At 41.1% G+C, this 13,040-nt stretch overlaps 1 protein-coding gene across 2 annotated transcripts in view; it reads right to left on the bottom strand.

Moving 5' to 3' along the window:
• Positions 1-13,040, bottom strand: part of LOC102314635 (pro-neuregulin-3, membrane-bound isoform) — a 355,364-nt gene that overhangs the window by 45,065 nt on the left and 297,259 nt on the right. For both annotated transcript variants that reach the window (XM_042223224.1, XM_042223225.1), the window contains one exon: positions 3,737-3,760. In XM_042223224.1, coding sequence (XP_042079158.1) covers positions 3,737-3,760 — 24 coding nt within the window. The remainder of the gene's footprint in view (positions 1-3,736; positions 3,761-13,040) is intronic.

The following is a 13,040-nucleotide window of genomic DNA, read 5'->3' as shown; positions in this document are numbered from 1 at the left end:
TGCCAAGTAATCCAGAAAATATATTAAGAGGAAAACTGGATCAAAGAATTCCTGTCGCGGCCTTTTACTTTCCAAACAAAAAAAATCCGAGGAAAGGCCGTGGGTGGCAACGGGAGGTTTGTTTTGCTACGCACTTCTGACTCCATTGTTTAAAATCATATGCCGTTTATTTCGGGAAAAAAATACAAACAGAAATCAGCCAAATAACTTCTTAAAACTTAAACTTAAACGAAAGTTAACTTAATTTGTTTTAACAATTTCAAAAGTGGTCAAAAAATCATTTTTTAACCCTCCCGTCTTCCCATCTGACATTTGGCAAACAAAACAAAAAACCTCTTTACCACACCCATCCCGGGTGCTCTTCATCTCTTAATTAATGGGAGGGTCCATAAACTAATAAACCAATCACTTATCGAATGCTTATCCAATAAAATTAATTACAAATTAAGGTCAGTATATTCTTACACCTTCAAGGAAAAAACAAAAAATGAATACAAATTGCATTCTAAAAACATTCAACAAAAATGGCCACAACAATTCCTGAAGGTGGTCTCGGCTCAGGGCTTCAGGCTGTGATGTCCTCGGAGGAGAGATTTCTCCTTTTAACCCCAGAAACTGAGTCTCTTGGAGGGGAGAAGTTCATTCTCTATAAAACAGGCACAAAGCTTCAAGTTATCTGTAAAACTAACCACAACTGGGTTAAGATAAGATAACCTTTATTATCCCACACGTGGGAAATTTGTTTTGCTACAACAGAAAGTGGACAGTGCAATGTTATATAGCAAAATATATATAGCAAAAATTAAATCATCCATCCATCCATCTTCATCCGCTTTAACCGAGGCTGGGTCGCGGGGGCAGCAGCCTAAGCAAAGAGGCCCAGACCTCCCTCTCCCCAGCCACCTTCCTCCAGCTTATCCGGGGGAACACCAAGGCGTTCCCAGGCCAGCCGAGAGATATAATCTCTCCAGCGTGTCCTGGGTCTGCCCCGGGGCCTCCTCCCGGTGGGACATGCCTGGAACACCTCACCCAGGAGGCGCCCAGGGGGCATCCTTGTCAGATGCCCGAACCACCTCAGCTGGCTCCTTTCGATGTGGAGCAGCAGCGGCTCTACTCTGAGCCCCTCCCGGATGGCCGAACTTCTCACCCTATCTCTAAGGGAGAGGCCAGCCACCCTTCGGAGGAAGCTCATTTCTGCCGCTTGTATCCGCGATCTCGTTCTTTCGGTCACTACCCACAGCTCGTGGCCATAGGTGAGGGTAGGGACGTAGATCGACCGGTAAATTGAGAGCTTCGCTTTTACACTCAGCTCCCTCTTCACCACGACGGACCGGTGCAGCGTCTGCATTACTGCAGCTGCAGCCCCAATCCGTCTGTCGATCTCCGGCTCCCTTCTCCCATCACTCGCGAACAAGACCCCGAGATACTTGAACTCCTCCACTTGGGGCAGGAACTCATCCCCGACCCGGAGTGGGCACTCCACCCTTTTCCGGCTGAGAACCATGGCCTCAGATTTGGAGGTGCTGATCCTCATTCCCGCTGCTTCACACTCGGCTGCGAACCGTTCCAGTGCGAGCTGGAGGCCCTCACCCAATGAAGCCAACAAAATTAAACCCCACATGTTAATATTTACTTGTTTGTATGGCAAAGAATGCCAAGTTTGACCAACACATTCTCATCTTTGGAGTCAAGTACTGCCGTTCTGTCAGCAGCTGCTGGCATCACAGAGACACGCTGGCAGAGGCAACATTGGACACAAAGAGATAAAAGTTCTCTTTTAAAAGAGTGACAAAGTCTGCCTGAGGGGCGGCAGTTTCAAAGTCATGGGTTTGTGAGTCAGACCCTGTCATGTTTGGGTGATTTGTGTTTTGCACTCATGGATTTCTTTTACTTTTGCTCACTTTTTACATTTGTTTTCAGTCGCTGGTAACATTTATGGTCGGGAATAAATGTGTCGCTTCTCGACAGTTGTCAAATGATGCTTACGGCTACCCCATGTGTTTAAATGTGACTTCGTTGCTGTTTATAGTGATGCCAGTGACATCTGGTGTAGGTTGGGGCCCAAGATTACATTTTTTTTAATCTCATCTCAAACACTAATGTCTTCATGCTAGAGCTCCCTGCAATCCCTCAAACCTTTTACTTGAATGTTAAATTTACTCCAAACTAAAAATCTGTTTATTTATTATTAAGGGCGAGTTTCTCAGCAGCAACTGAGATTGGTCCTTTTTAATCCTCAGATCAGAGCCTTTTTGGTCAAATGGTATCTATAAATCATCCTGTTGTTGATGCAATGTGTCTTAGAGTGAAATAACGATTTGCTATCACTTGCTATTGACAGAAAGGATGGGGCAGTTCAAGTGACAGTTTGTAGTTTAATCTACTATGTAAAGTATATTTTCTCACTTGCATTAATGACAATAATCTGTGACAAAGAGCATTACAGTAGGTCTGTGCATTTCTTTCCTTCAAAGAGCTTCCAAAGGCACAGACACTGACACACCAGGATTGAGTGTGGGAGGTTCTTATCTAGCCACTGCTTAACACAATGCTGGGGGAAGACGTTGGCAGGACTAGAGACGTCAGCTCGGCAATGAAAATGTGGCAGCCTGAACAATGTTGCAGAAGCATAAAACCTCTCGCTGAATATAAATGGGGAAACCTGCAAGATAGCTCTGTAGAAAATATCATCTGTCACTGCCAAGTTTGCATAGTCTAAGCAGGTTTTCTAAAAAAAGCTTTACTTCGTTTGACTGCTTAGGCAGCGATCGGGCAGCTGAAAGAGATGCAGCAGTGCTTGTTCTTGTGAAATTTGACTTTGAGCATGTAGATGCTGTAAAGCCAGGCAAGAGGAAGAGCATTTTCCTTGATACTACAGAGATTTTTTTTTTTAACCAAAAGAGGACACATTTTGAGAGAGAGTGAGGGACTCTGGTTAACAAGTTTCATGTCGTTAACTAGCGCTTTTCAGCTGTGATACCCGACACAGAGTCCGCGAGAGCCAAAACCTGGAGCGAGCAGCTTGGCGAAGACGAGGTGGAGCCGCTGGCATCTATCCTTCACAGCCTCGCAGCGTGTGCATGGGAAACGCACACTAACATTCAACACACAATCGCTGGAAGGATCTCATCAAACTCACATTAGGGCTTCAGACACACACTTTGAGCATGTGCCATGCATGCGCACACATACCCACACATACTAATGAGGAGTGCGACTGGTAACGGTGCCAACATCACAAAAACTCCCTCACTGCACCCTGCACGCCTCTCTGTTCTCACTGTTTCCAAGGAGACTGCAGCACATTGGTATTCTGGTGGGACACTTCATGAGCAATTGTGAGAAAAAGAGAGAGATAGTGCAAGAGAGAGAAAGAAAGCAGAAAGATAGAAATGGTGCGGGGAGTAAAGATACGTAAGTACATATGTGTAAGGAGGATAAAAACAGATTAAGACAGCGTGTAAAATACAGTGCAGCACGCACGGTTGACGGCAGCTAATATGTTAATGTATAACTACAGATATATTTGTATTCACCACAGCTTTCCTGATTACATTTCAAATTATGTCACAGTGCCATATGTAATTAGACACATCCAACTTATGCCGTTTGCTGGCTGTTATGAACAATTTGTTCTGTATCTGAGCCCTCAGAGTGTATTGTTTATCCAATATGAAAAGTGGTGATGTTTACAGTTATGACTCAGACAGATGCAAGACAAGAAAAGCTTCCTTACCCATAAACTCGATGCCCAAGTGATCTGTTGTTTCACGCAGCAGAACGGAAGAAGGAGAGAGAGAGAAAAGAAAACAGCTTTTATTAAGAATTGCGTACAATAGCATTGTGTGTTATGTGTGTAAGTCATCTGTTGTCACAAGAGGTCAGAAGACACATGTTAGTAAAATTACACAATAAATGACACACATGCGTGAGGACCCTCAGAGATAATAATGCTGGATCTGAACTAACCTCGTGCTTAAAGGCCCAGAACTCTTTCAGTCGGGTTCACGCTATGAACACCGCAGTTGTTTGAAAAAGTTGTTATATCCTCCCCCATGCACAAATCAAGAATTATTAACATTTGAACAGATGTCTGATGACAGTATTGTGGGCTTTGCTTGTGTTTCCTGCACCCTGTCAGTCAAATCGGATCAAACCACAGACCAAAGGAATCACAGTAACTGGGATCCTAAGCGATAAACTTGGCTCAGAGATTTGAATCTGTCAGTATCATTTTATACTTTACTCGGTTTACTCGGTGGAGAAAGAACACTTCAGTAGCCTCACATGTAAGTGGTGTTATTTACTGTCATTTTGTACCAATGAGAACCAAACCAAGCAGAGATCTTAGCAGAACTACTACAGCTCACACTGTTCCAGCTCTCAGGCTTTCCTTCCAGACTAATATTTTCTTCATCACTTCATTCAGATAAAATGCTTTCTAATCTTTTACCTACAGCTCAGATTTCTGACCTTGACATTTCTGCAGACACAAGTAAAATCGACAGATGCTGGAAAAAGGCTTCAAGGCCACCAATAGAATCCACTCGTTACAAAGAAGAGAGAAAAAAATCACTATCAATGTTCATCCACAGCCTAAAACTGTCTAGTTTTGACTCTGAACAAACACATTTTGTCTTCACCAAATTGCGATCACAAATATAGAAAAGTGTGACTTAAATCTTTCCTGCCTGTTGGCATCTGGCTTTACAATTGGTCCCTCTAAAGCAGCGGTCCCCAACTCCCGGGCCTCGGGTCCGTGAGTCGTTTGGTACCGGGCCGCGAGAGTTGAGGCTCAGGTGTGAAATGTATGGTTTTCAGGGTTTTTATCGGTTTTCAGCGTTATTTTGTTATCGTTTTTATCGTTAACTCAGTTTTCCTGGGTCTTTTCACGTGTGTTATGAATAAATCTTCTTTTTTTCGGTACCGGTACTAGTTTTATTTTGTTGTATTTATCCGCGACACCTTAAAGGCCGGTCTGTGAAAATATTGTCGGGCATAAACCGGTCCGTGGCGCGAAAACCACGGTCCGTGGTTGGGGACCGCTGCTCTAAAGTACACAATGCAATACTTGCACCCCCTTAAAATCACATCCTCTACAGAGAAAATTACAAAGTCAATATAAGAGGGGGCACCTCAGTGTCAACTATATATATTTAATTTTGTGTAATACATTGGGATATTTATAATTAGAGGCATTTGTATTTATTTTGTAACTTTGTTTAGTTAATTGAGTTAATTAGTTCATTAATTATTCTATTATCTAATCATAATTAGAAAATGTTAACCAATAAGACACAAATCAATTAAACCTTTCAACATTTCAGTCATTAGTGTTGATTTCTACCAAAGTACTGACTTGGCAGTAGTACCAAACCCAGGTCTAGTAACTTCAGCTGTTTTATATGTTACACGATGCACTGATAGAACTTACTAAATACAAGGTTTGATTGGCTTTTATTTACTTTAAATCGCTCACGCTGTTTTCATAACACTAACCAAAGTACTTTCCTGACTCTAACCACTCAATCCATTCAAAACCAAACAGTTTTGTACCAGTCATGCTGCACTTAAGTATAAACTAGAGAAACAAATTAGCTGTATCAGAGTGTATTTAGATGAAAAATGCACATTTAAACACATAAAAATATCACAGCCAACCAGCACACCTGTGAACTCATCGAAATGAATAATAAATTGAGGATGAAATTCATTCACAAACTTGAGCTCAGACACGGTTACAGCAGATCAGCGGATCCTGCTGCCAACCCCCATCCGCTACTGGCTCAGCTGATACAGCTGACACATGCAGATGGTAAATATCACGTTAATAAAACCAATTCAAGCTTTTTTCGCCTCCTCACAGTCGACTTCACAGAAGTGGAAATTTCAAGATTAGAGTGTAAAATGTCTTTTGAGAAAAAAGTCGAAATGTGGAAATTATTGTTGTTGTTTCAGGACAAACTGCCATGGCTGCCATACCTTCTATACGGTCCTCATCTCAGTACTAGAAATCAAGGAAGAGGCATGAGGAGAGAGGATTTGAGGCAGGAGGCATTAACAAAATGAGACATCCTTGCTTCTGAGCTGTCATTTTAAGACAGTGTCAATGTAGAATGAGGAGTGCACAGCTTCTTAATCGGTTCATTGTGGGGTTTTTAAGACTACTACTGTTATTTATGATCTCTGTCAGATGAGCATGACAGTGTTCATGAAAACAAACCGTTTATATTCAATTCCCAGTGTGACACAGTGTGACAAGAATGCACACATAATATATTTTTCTTCCTTTAGTCATCACACCCACAAATGTTGAAGGGTAGAGATGATTTCCTTTGATAACCAACACAACCAGTGAACAATAAACACATGTATTTGTAAAATCCTTCTACCACCATGCTTTAAAGATTCCAGCTGTTTGGCACAGCTGTTTTGTATGACATGGTTGAAAAGACTTTCTCAAGGTGCACCTGGTCATCCTCGATATCCTCGTCTTACAACTCTTCTCTCTATTGATTGCTCCCGTCTCCAGATACATTTTAGAGCCCGATCCCGATATCCATCTTAAGACCTAAGCACAAGAGCATCACAGAGGGTACCAAACGTCTCCTTTGTATACAGCTGTGAAGTCCAAGAGCACTTTAGCACATGGCTTTACACACTTTACTGACTATCTAAAGGGATGGAGACTGCATGTGTTTTTAAATATATTCAAAGCTCTTTCCTTATAGCGAGAACGACAGGTACCTCATTCTCTCTAGTATTTTTGTCACGTTTCTTTACTAAATAAAAATTGAAAAACAATGATGTACAAGCATGGTTTGTGATAAAACATGCTGCATTCCTGTAATTTTATGTCACCTTTCATCCTGTAACCCTCAAGGAGTCTTCTTTGTATACAGTTTTCTTTTAATGCCTGTGTGGCATCCCTTAGTAGTGTAACAACGCTGTGAACTGAGGGTAAATGCATATGGTAAAGTCTGCAGAAATGCAGACTTACGAAAGTGTGCATAAAGGGCTCGAAATGTTTCTTGTGGTGCCCTTGCACACTTTGACAATGGTACAGCCCTCAATAACTTACTGTAACAGTGACTCAGTGTGGACACTGAGACTGAGCTGACGAGATGAGACGTTCTTGAAGGTGATTCACAGAGTGAATGAGGACAGAGGATAGAGGAGACAGGAAGGCAAGGAACAGAGAAATGAGAAAAGCCCTCTCTCCATGCGTGTCTGTCTGGGTGAAGTTCCTGAAACTGACCAATCAACTGGCACATCTGAAACTCATCCTCTCATTAAGATCCAGCAGTATTTGAACCTTAAATTTCAGCCTGTTCAGTCCTTCTACATGGCATTGACACTGCAGCTGAACTAGCTGTAGTCTCTAGTCACAGTTTGCAGTCAAGTTGTCTCAAAGTTATGCCTTCTTTCTGTGTCATGGGTTGCTCTCCATTGCTCATCAGTGTGCCAATTGCCTTGCACGCTTTCCACCATCATCTCTTCCTGGATAAAGCCTGCCTGTCTGACTCTCTGCTCCAATCAACGCCCACCAGCCAGCCTTTCTCTACGCTCTTCCCACTGGTTCTCCTGCCAGCTCTAACCAGCCGTGTACCAAGCCTCGTCTGCTTCCACTCCAAACTATCGCTACTGATGCAACTTCTCACCAAAGGTGGCCAGTGTTGCGGGATTCCATTAGTAGTAAAATAATACAAAAAGATCTGTTATTTTTAACCATTTCTGTTTCTTATTTACAACTTTGTGCTTTTAAAGAGCAGAATTTCTTATTTCATCCCTAAAAATCGGTTCATGACTTCCGTGAAAAAAAAACAAACTGCACAAATAGTCAAGTAAAATGACACCTCTGATTAGATCCAATTTCAAATGATCACTCTCACACTGCCACATATTATATAAGGATCACAGACAGGAAAAACTCCTGTCACCGACTAGTAGACATAATCTGAAGGAAGTGCAGATGTCTGTGGTGTTACCGATGGCTTCTCTCGCACTGACAGTGACTTTATCTCCTAAGTGGCCCTGTCCTACATCTTAGAGTGGGTGAGCTGGTCTTTCTAATGCGAAAATCTCTGTCCAATCTGCCCCCAGTCTTATCGGGCAATGTTAGCACAGATGTAAGCGGATCATTTTTCACTTTGCCAGTGACCCAGAGACCTCTCTCCAATGCCTTCTTGATTTCTCCTTTCAAAAAAGCCTGTGATGCAGGACATGAGGAGGTGAACGAGATAAACAGTGCAGTAAAAGCTTTTGGAATAAGCTGCATTTTACCAAATATTTGGCAACTGTTTTTAATTCCCAATTTGACATCAGAGAGGTTTATTTATATATTTATTCATTGTTTTTATTAAAAAAAATGCACAATGTTTTTCTTTATTTGCAATTCTGGTAGACAGTTAATCTCCATTTCGTTCTATAATGACACACGTGCACGTATATTTTTAGCATCAGTGACCTCGCTGATATCTGCACAGCTACAAGAAAATGATGGTGTGATCTGTTCTTTGAAATTCTGCACTTTTTCATCCCTTTGGGTAGAGCTATAAGCGCTGTTGCTGGGTTGGAAACTCAATTTCCCATGGAGCTCAAAGAGAAGAGACTAACACTAAAGCTGCCAAGGTTTGGGATTTCATTTTCTGTATAGCTTGGTTGGTAGAGTATATATCAGCACCGGCACTGTCAGGATATAAGACTTAGTTCCCACTGGGGCTGGCTATACTCAAGATGTATGCACTTCTGCTACTGTAAACCACATTAGCTGGAAGAACCCACAAGGTGTTGTAAGTTAAATACTAGAGCAGGGCGATATGACCAAAAATATTTATCACGTTATACATTTGAAAATTTGCGATAACGATATAACTGACGATATAATTAACACTAGACAAAATACTTTACAACTCCACAACTTTATTAGTGCAAAAAACCCCATCAATGTATGTTCACTTAAACAAGCAGCTGTTTTTTTATGTGCATTAAAGTTATATAAAAATGTAACAATGCAAATTCCTCGCTGACAGTTTAACCAAAAGGCATTTCCAGTGGAAATTGGCCGACATATCCTCAGCGTAACCATGTATAATATCCACAAAACTTAAAAAGAGGTTAAACACACAATACGGTAATATTATGTTGAAGCACAGTACGTATCACTCCGCGAGGCTCTTGCCTACGATAGCTGTAATGCTCCGACAATCCATCAAGCGGTGCGACTTCGTAGCTTAGCAAAGTCGCACTAAAACATTTGACAGATTTTCGAGCGCCGTGCACATAAAATCATTTCGAGGTCAGTAAACACAACCAGAATTCATACATAAGGCACACGGGATTATAAGGGGCACTGTCGATTTTCAGAAAAATCAAAGGATTGATTTTAAGTGTGCCGTATTTTCCAAACAACACGGTAATAGCGACGGCCTGCTAGCATGCTCTACCAAAAATAATGCTTTGTTGTGTATCTGACGGATGAAAGCCAAACCAGTTCCACATCACTGAAGCTGCAGCATTTTTACAAACCAATTCTGGTTCATCTGTTTCATTTAACGATCCACTTTCGCTCTTCTCATTCTGTGTCGCCGCCATGTGCGTATGTAAACAAAGGCACTGCGCATGCGCGCTTTACCCATATTCTATCGCGATATGTCATTTTCCTATTGTTGCCCAAAATTACACCGGTATTACCGTGAACGGTATGATATAGCCCGGCCCTAATAAATACTATGCTCTGCAGGAACGGCCGCACCTGATGTCACATCTGATCGGAACGAGACATCTTTTCATTCATTCATTCATTCATTCATTCATTCATTCATTCAAAAAAAAAAAGTAATCTCTAAGAAGCATTATCAAAGAGAGGAGCTTAAATACACACAATCAAAAAATGCTGCAGATGTGGAAGAATTGTGAGGCTCCAAAACGTGGCCCCCTGTTGTAGTGTGAGAGAAACTCACAGTTGACCGTTGTAATAACCTTTCATATAAAGATAATTGGATACATTTTCTGATCTTTAGCTTTCAGTGTGATGGCTGCTACAACCTGCACCTACTAACCAAACAACAGAAATGAAGAAACTTCTAGCTGGTATCATCATAACACATGTAACAAATGCAACGCAAAAAGAGATTGCTGCAATCTCTAGATTGAGTTTGTAATATTATCTTACAATTGATAAGATGCAAATCACAAAACACAACTTGCAAAAATCTTACAACGTAGAGACGCTGAAGTACAACTTCCATATTTGAGGACAGGGAAAAGAGGATGTGAAGGACATCCAGAATATTTTATTTGATGAAATGGTCAAAACTGCAAATGAAGGCTGACAGCTGAAAGTACTGATTCTGAGGAGGAAACAAGAAACAAGACAAAATCCATTTCTAATTTTGTTCCCAATGATAGCATTTTGCAAAAATATGATATATACAGTGTATAAAAGGTGAATCAGCTTTAAGATAAAATAAAAATCATTTTTAGTAGAGGCAAAAAAAATGCCACAGTGCAGGTGCTTCTTATTTTCAAGAGTATTATTTAAACACAGCCAAAGCTGCTGCCAAACCACAATTAGGACGAGTATTTTTTTCTATAATTGAAAAACCAATGTATTCGTTTAATTCTGCTCAAGTGCTGTTGAAAACAAAAATGAGACAATGTCCTTCAAGCTTTTAATCCTTTTCATTTGTTGTCTCCTGGGAAAATAAACCAAGCATCCCCCCCCCCCCCCCCCTCCCCGAAAAACGTAAGAAAGTGGAAACTCCCCACTGTGTGTGTGTGTTTGCAGCCTGAGGAGTAGGCAGGTGTGGGTGGCAGGGAGTCTTCAGCATGTTGCCCTACTTCCTCTCCCTGTGGGCACTCATATGTTGACAGGGATGGTGTGTGTGTGTTCGTGTGTGTGTGTGTGTGTGTGTGTGTGTGTGTGTGTGTGTTTCCACCTCTGGAGTGAGCTTGACAATGGAAGACAGATTAGCTGACCTCCACAGGGACACACACACACACAAACACACACAGTTGTTTTACAGACTGCATTAATTTGAATTCACTACCATATACATCATAAGGCATTAAAATAATGTAAAGAATAGATTTAGGGTTGCTGATTAATTAAGCACAGGACATAACGGGGCATGAACTCCACGTACACAAAAGAGGAGTGCAATCAGAGTATCTTTTATTCCTGACTGAAACATGATGAGCATAGCCTGGCTGTCTATTCTCCTCTCGTAAAAGCGGTGACCATGGTTGGGTCCTTGCTGTTGAAAAAAAAATCCAAATGTAGTCTTTATCAAAGTAGTGAAAGTAAAAGTGAGTTAAGAGAAAAAAAAAAATGATAATAGGATTTTTAATCAAAAGGAGAAAAAAGTCAAAATGAACTCTTCTAGAGTTACTCATCTTGTGATGGATGCAGATTAAAAGCTGTAATACTGTCTGACTGAATTTAACTCATTAGGGCACTTTAATTGACGGTTTTAGGATGTATCTGCAGGACTACCTAATTTTCTTCACATCTCAGCCACTGATGAGGGAAATGTCTCTATTTCCAGTCATGTTTATTGTTGAGCTTGTGACATCTTTAAGGTTATTTCACTTCTATGAATACTTCGCCAAAGGTCGGGGACTTTGCTGATGTAAAACTGATTGCAATGTGGCTTATCTTCTTTTTAAGGTCATGTTGAGCAGCTCTGTGCCACTTCCAGTGCAGCTGCTATTTTAAGATCTGACCACTTGCACTTGTCCATCTGTGATGTGGGCTGGATTTCTTTTACTGTGTCAGAATGGTGACCCCACACTCTGAATATCATTTTGGGAAAAACAACATGTCGTGAAGTCATGGCGAATCAAATCTAGTAGCAACGTAGGATGGTGAGAATTTTTTCGGTGTGAAAAAAATAGTGTTTTCAGTGTGCTGTGTGCAGAGTGACACAAACTACAAATTTGTGTGATGCAAATATTTCGTGTCAGATTCTTCAGGAAATAATACTGCAGCATTAACAGTCTGCCACTGGGGGACGAAGGAAGTATGCCCCTGGTCACGCTCCACAGCTGAGTGCTACCTTTGGGGTTGGACACTGGGAACTCTTTCACTGAAAACTGCTGTTTAGTATCTGGGTCATGACTGGAGACCATGCTCTTATCACGACTGATAATCCTCAGCATGAAAATTGATGTTGATGTCTGCTCCCTGCAAGCAGCGACTGTCAAGTTAGAAGTTTATGATGAAATCGCGAAAGCAGAAGTGGATGGTTGAGCTTACTAAAAAAAAAAGTGTAAGGGGTGCACAAGAACACCATCAGCAAAAGGGAGATTGGAGTTTTGTTTTGTTCTTTTAATTTTTAGCATTAATTTAGTAGATTTAGTAGATTTAGCATCTAGCACTTTCTGTTTCAGTTCATTACGAATGTGCCGTGCCATTAAGGAAACAAGACATTACCCCAGAACAAGTAGCAACGGTCTTTCCTAAATAGAGACGATACTCATGCTGCAGTTTGTCCATCTGCACTCCAGTAGACACAATATCACAATCTTCATCGTTCTTATTTCCCTCTGTCAGATAAAAAAATGAATTGTTCCACAGATGGGCTTGAGGGAGCGAGTGCATCATATTCATATCTCAGACTGACTGATAGCTTCACTCTCCATGTGTGCAGAACAGAGAATACGTTACATGCTATTTCCAATTAGGGCTCAGCACTCTTTAGAGAGCAGGAAGTAAATTGATATTTGACAGATGGCGGCTCTGTAGGACTGGAGGGAAAGTAAATGATGACACTGCCTTGTCCACTATTCAGCTTTGATGAAATTCAGTATGGATAAGCCACATAATCATGTGATGCAACAGAGAGTCTGGGTTTCTCAATTTGGGACTCTCTTGCTTTGCATTACACAATATTATGTCATTTACAAGTTTTTGCAGGTGTGTTTATGCACATTCTGTGAGATAAAAGCCTATTCTTGTGCAAAGAAGAAAACACAAAATCTATTCTTTAATGTAAAATTCTATATTTGTAATATTAATAGAAAAGAAAAACTTCAAA

This window comes from Haplochromis burtoni, unplaced genomic scaffold (genome assembly GCF_018398535.1).
Source record: "Haplochromis burtoni strain Fernald_Lab_line unplaced genomic scaffold, NCSU_Asbu1 Contig_106, whole genome shotgun sequence".
NCBI lineage: Eukaryota > Metazoa > Chordata > Actinopteri > Cichliformes > Cichlidae > Haplochromis > Haplochromis burtoni.
The sequence above is the reverse complement of the archived record's forward strand: the minus strand, read 5'-3'. Positions and strand labels throughout refer to the sequence as shown.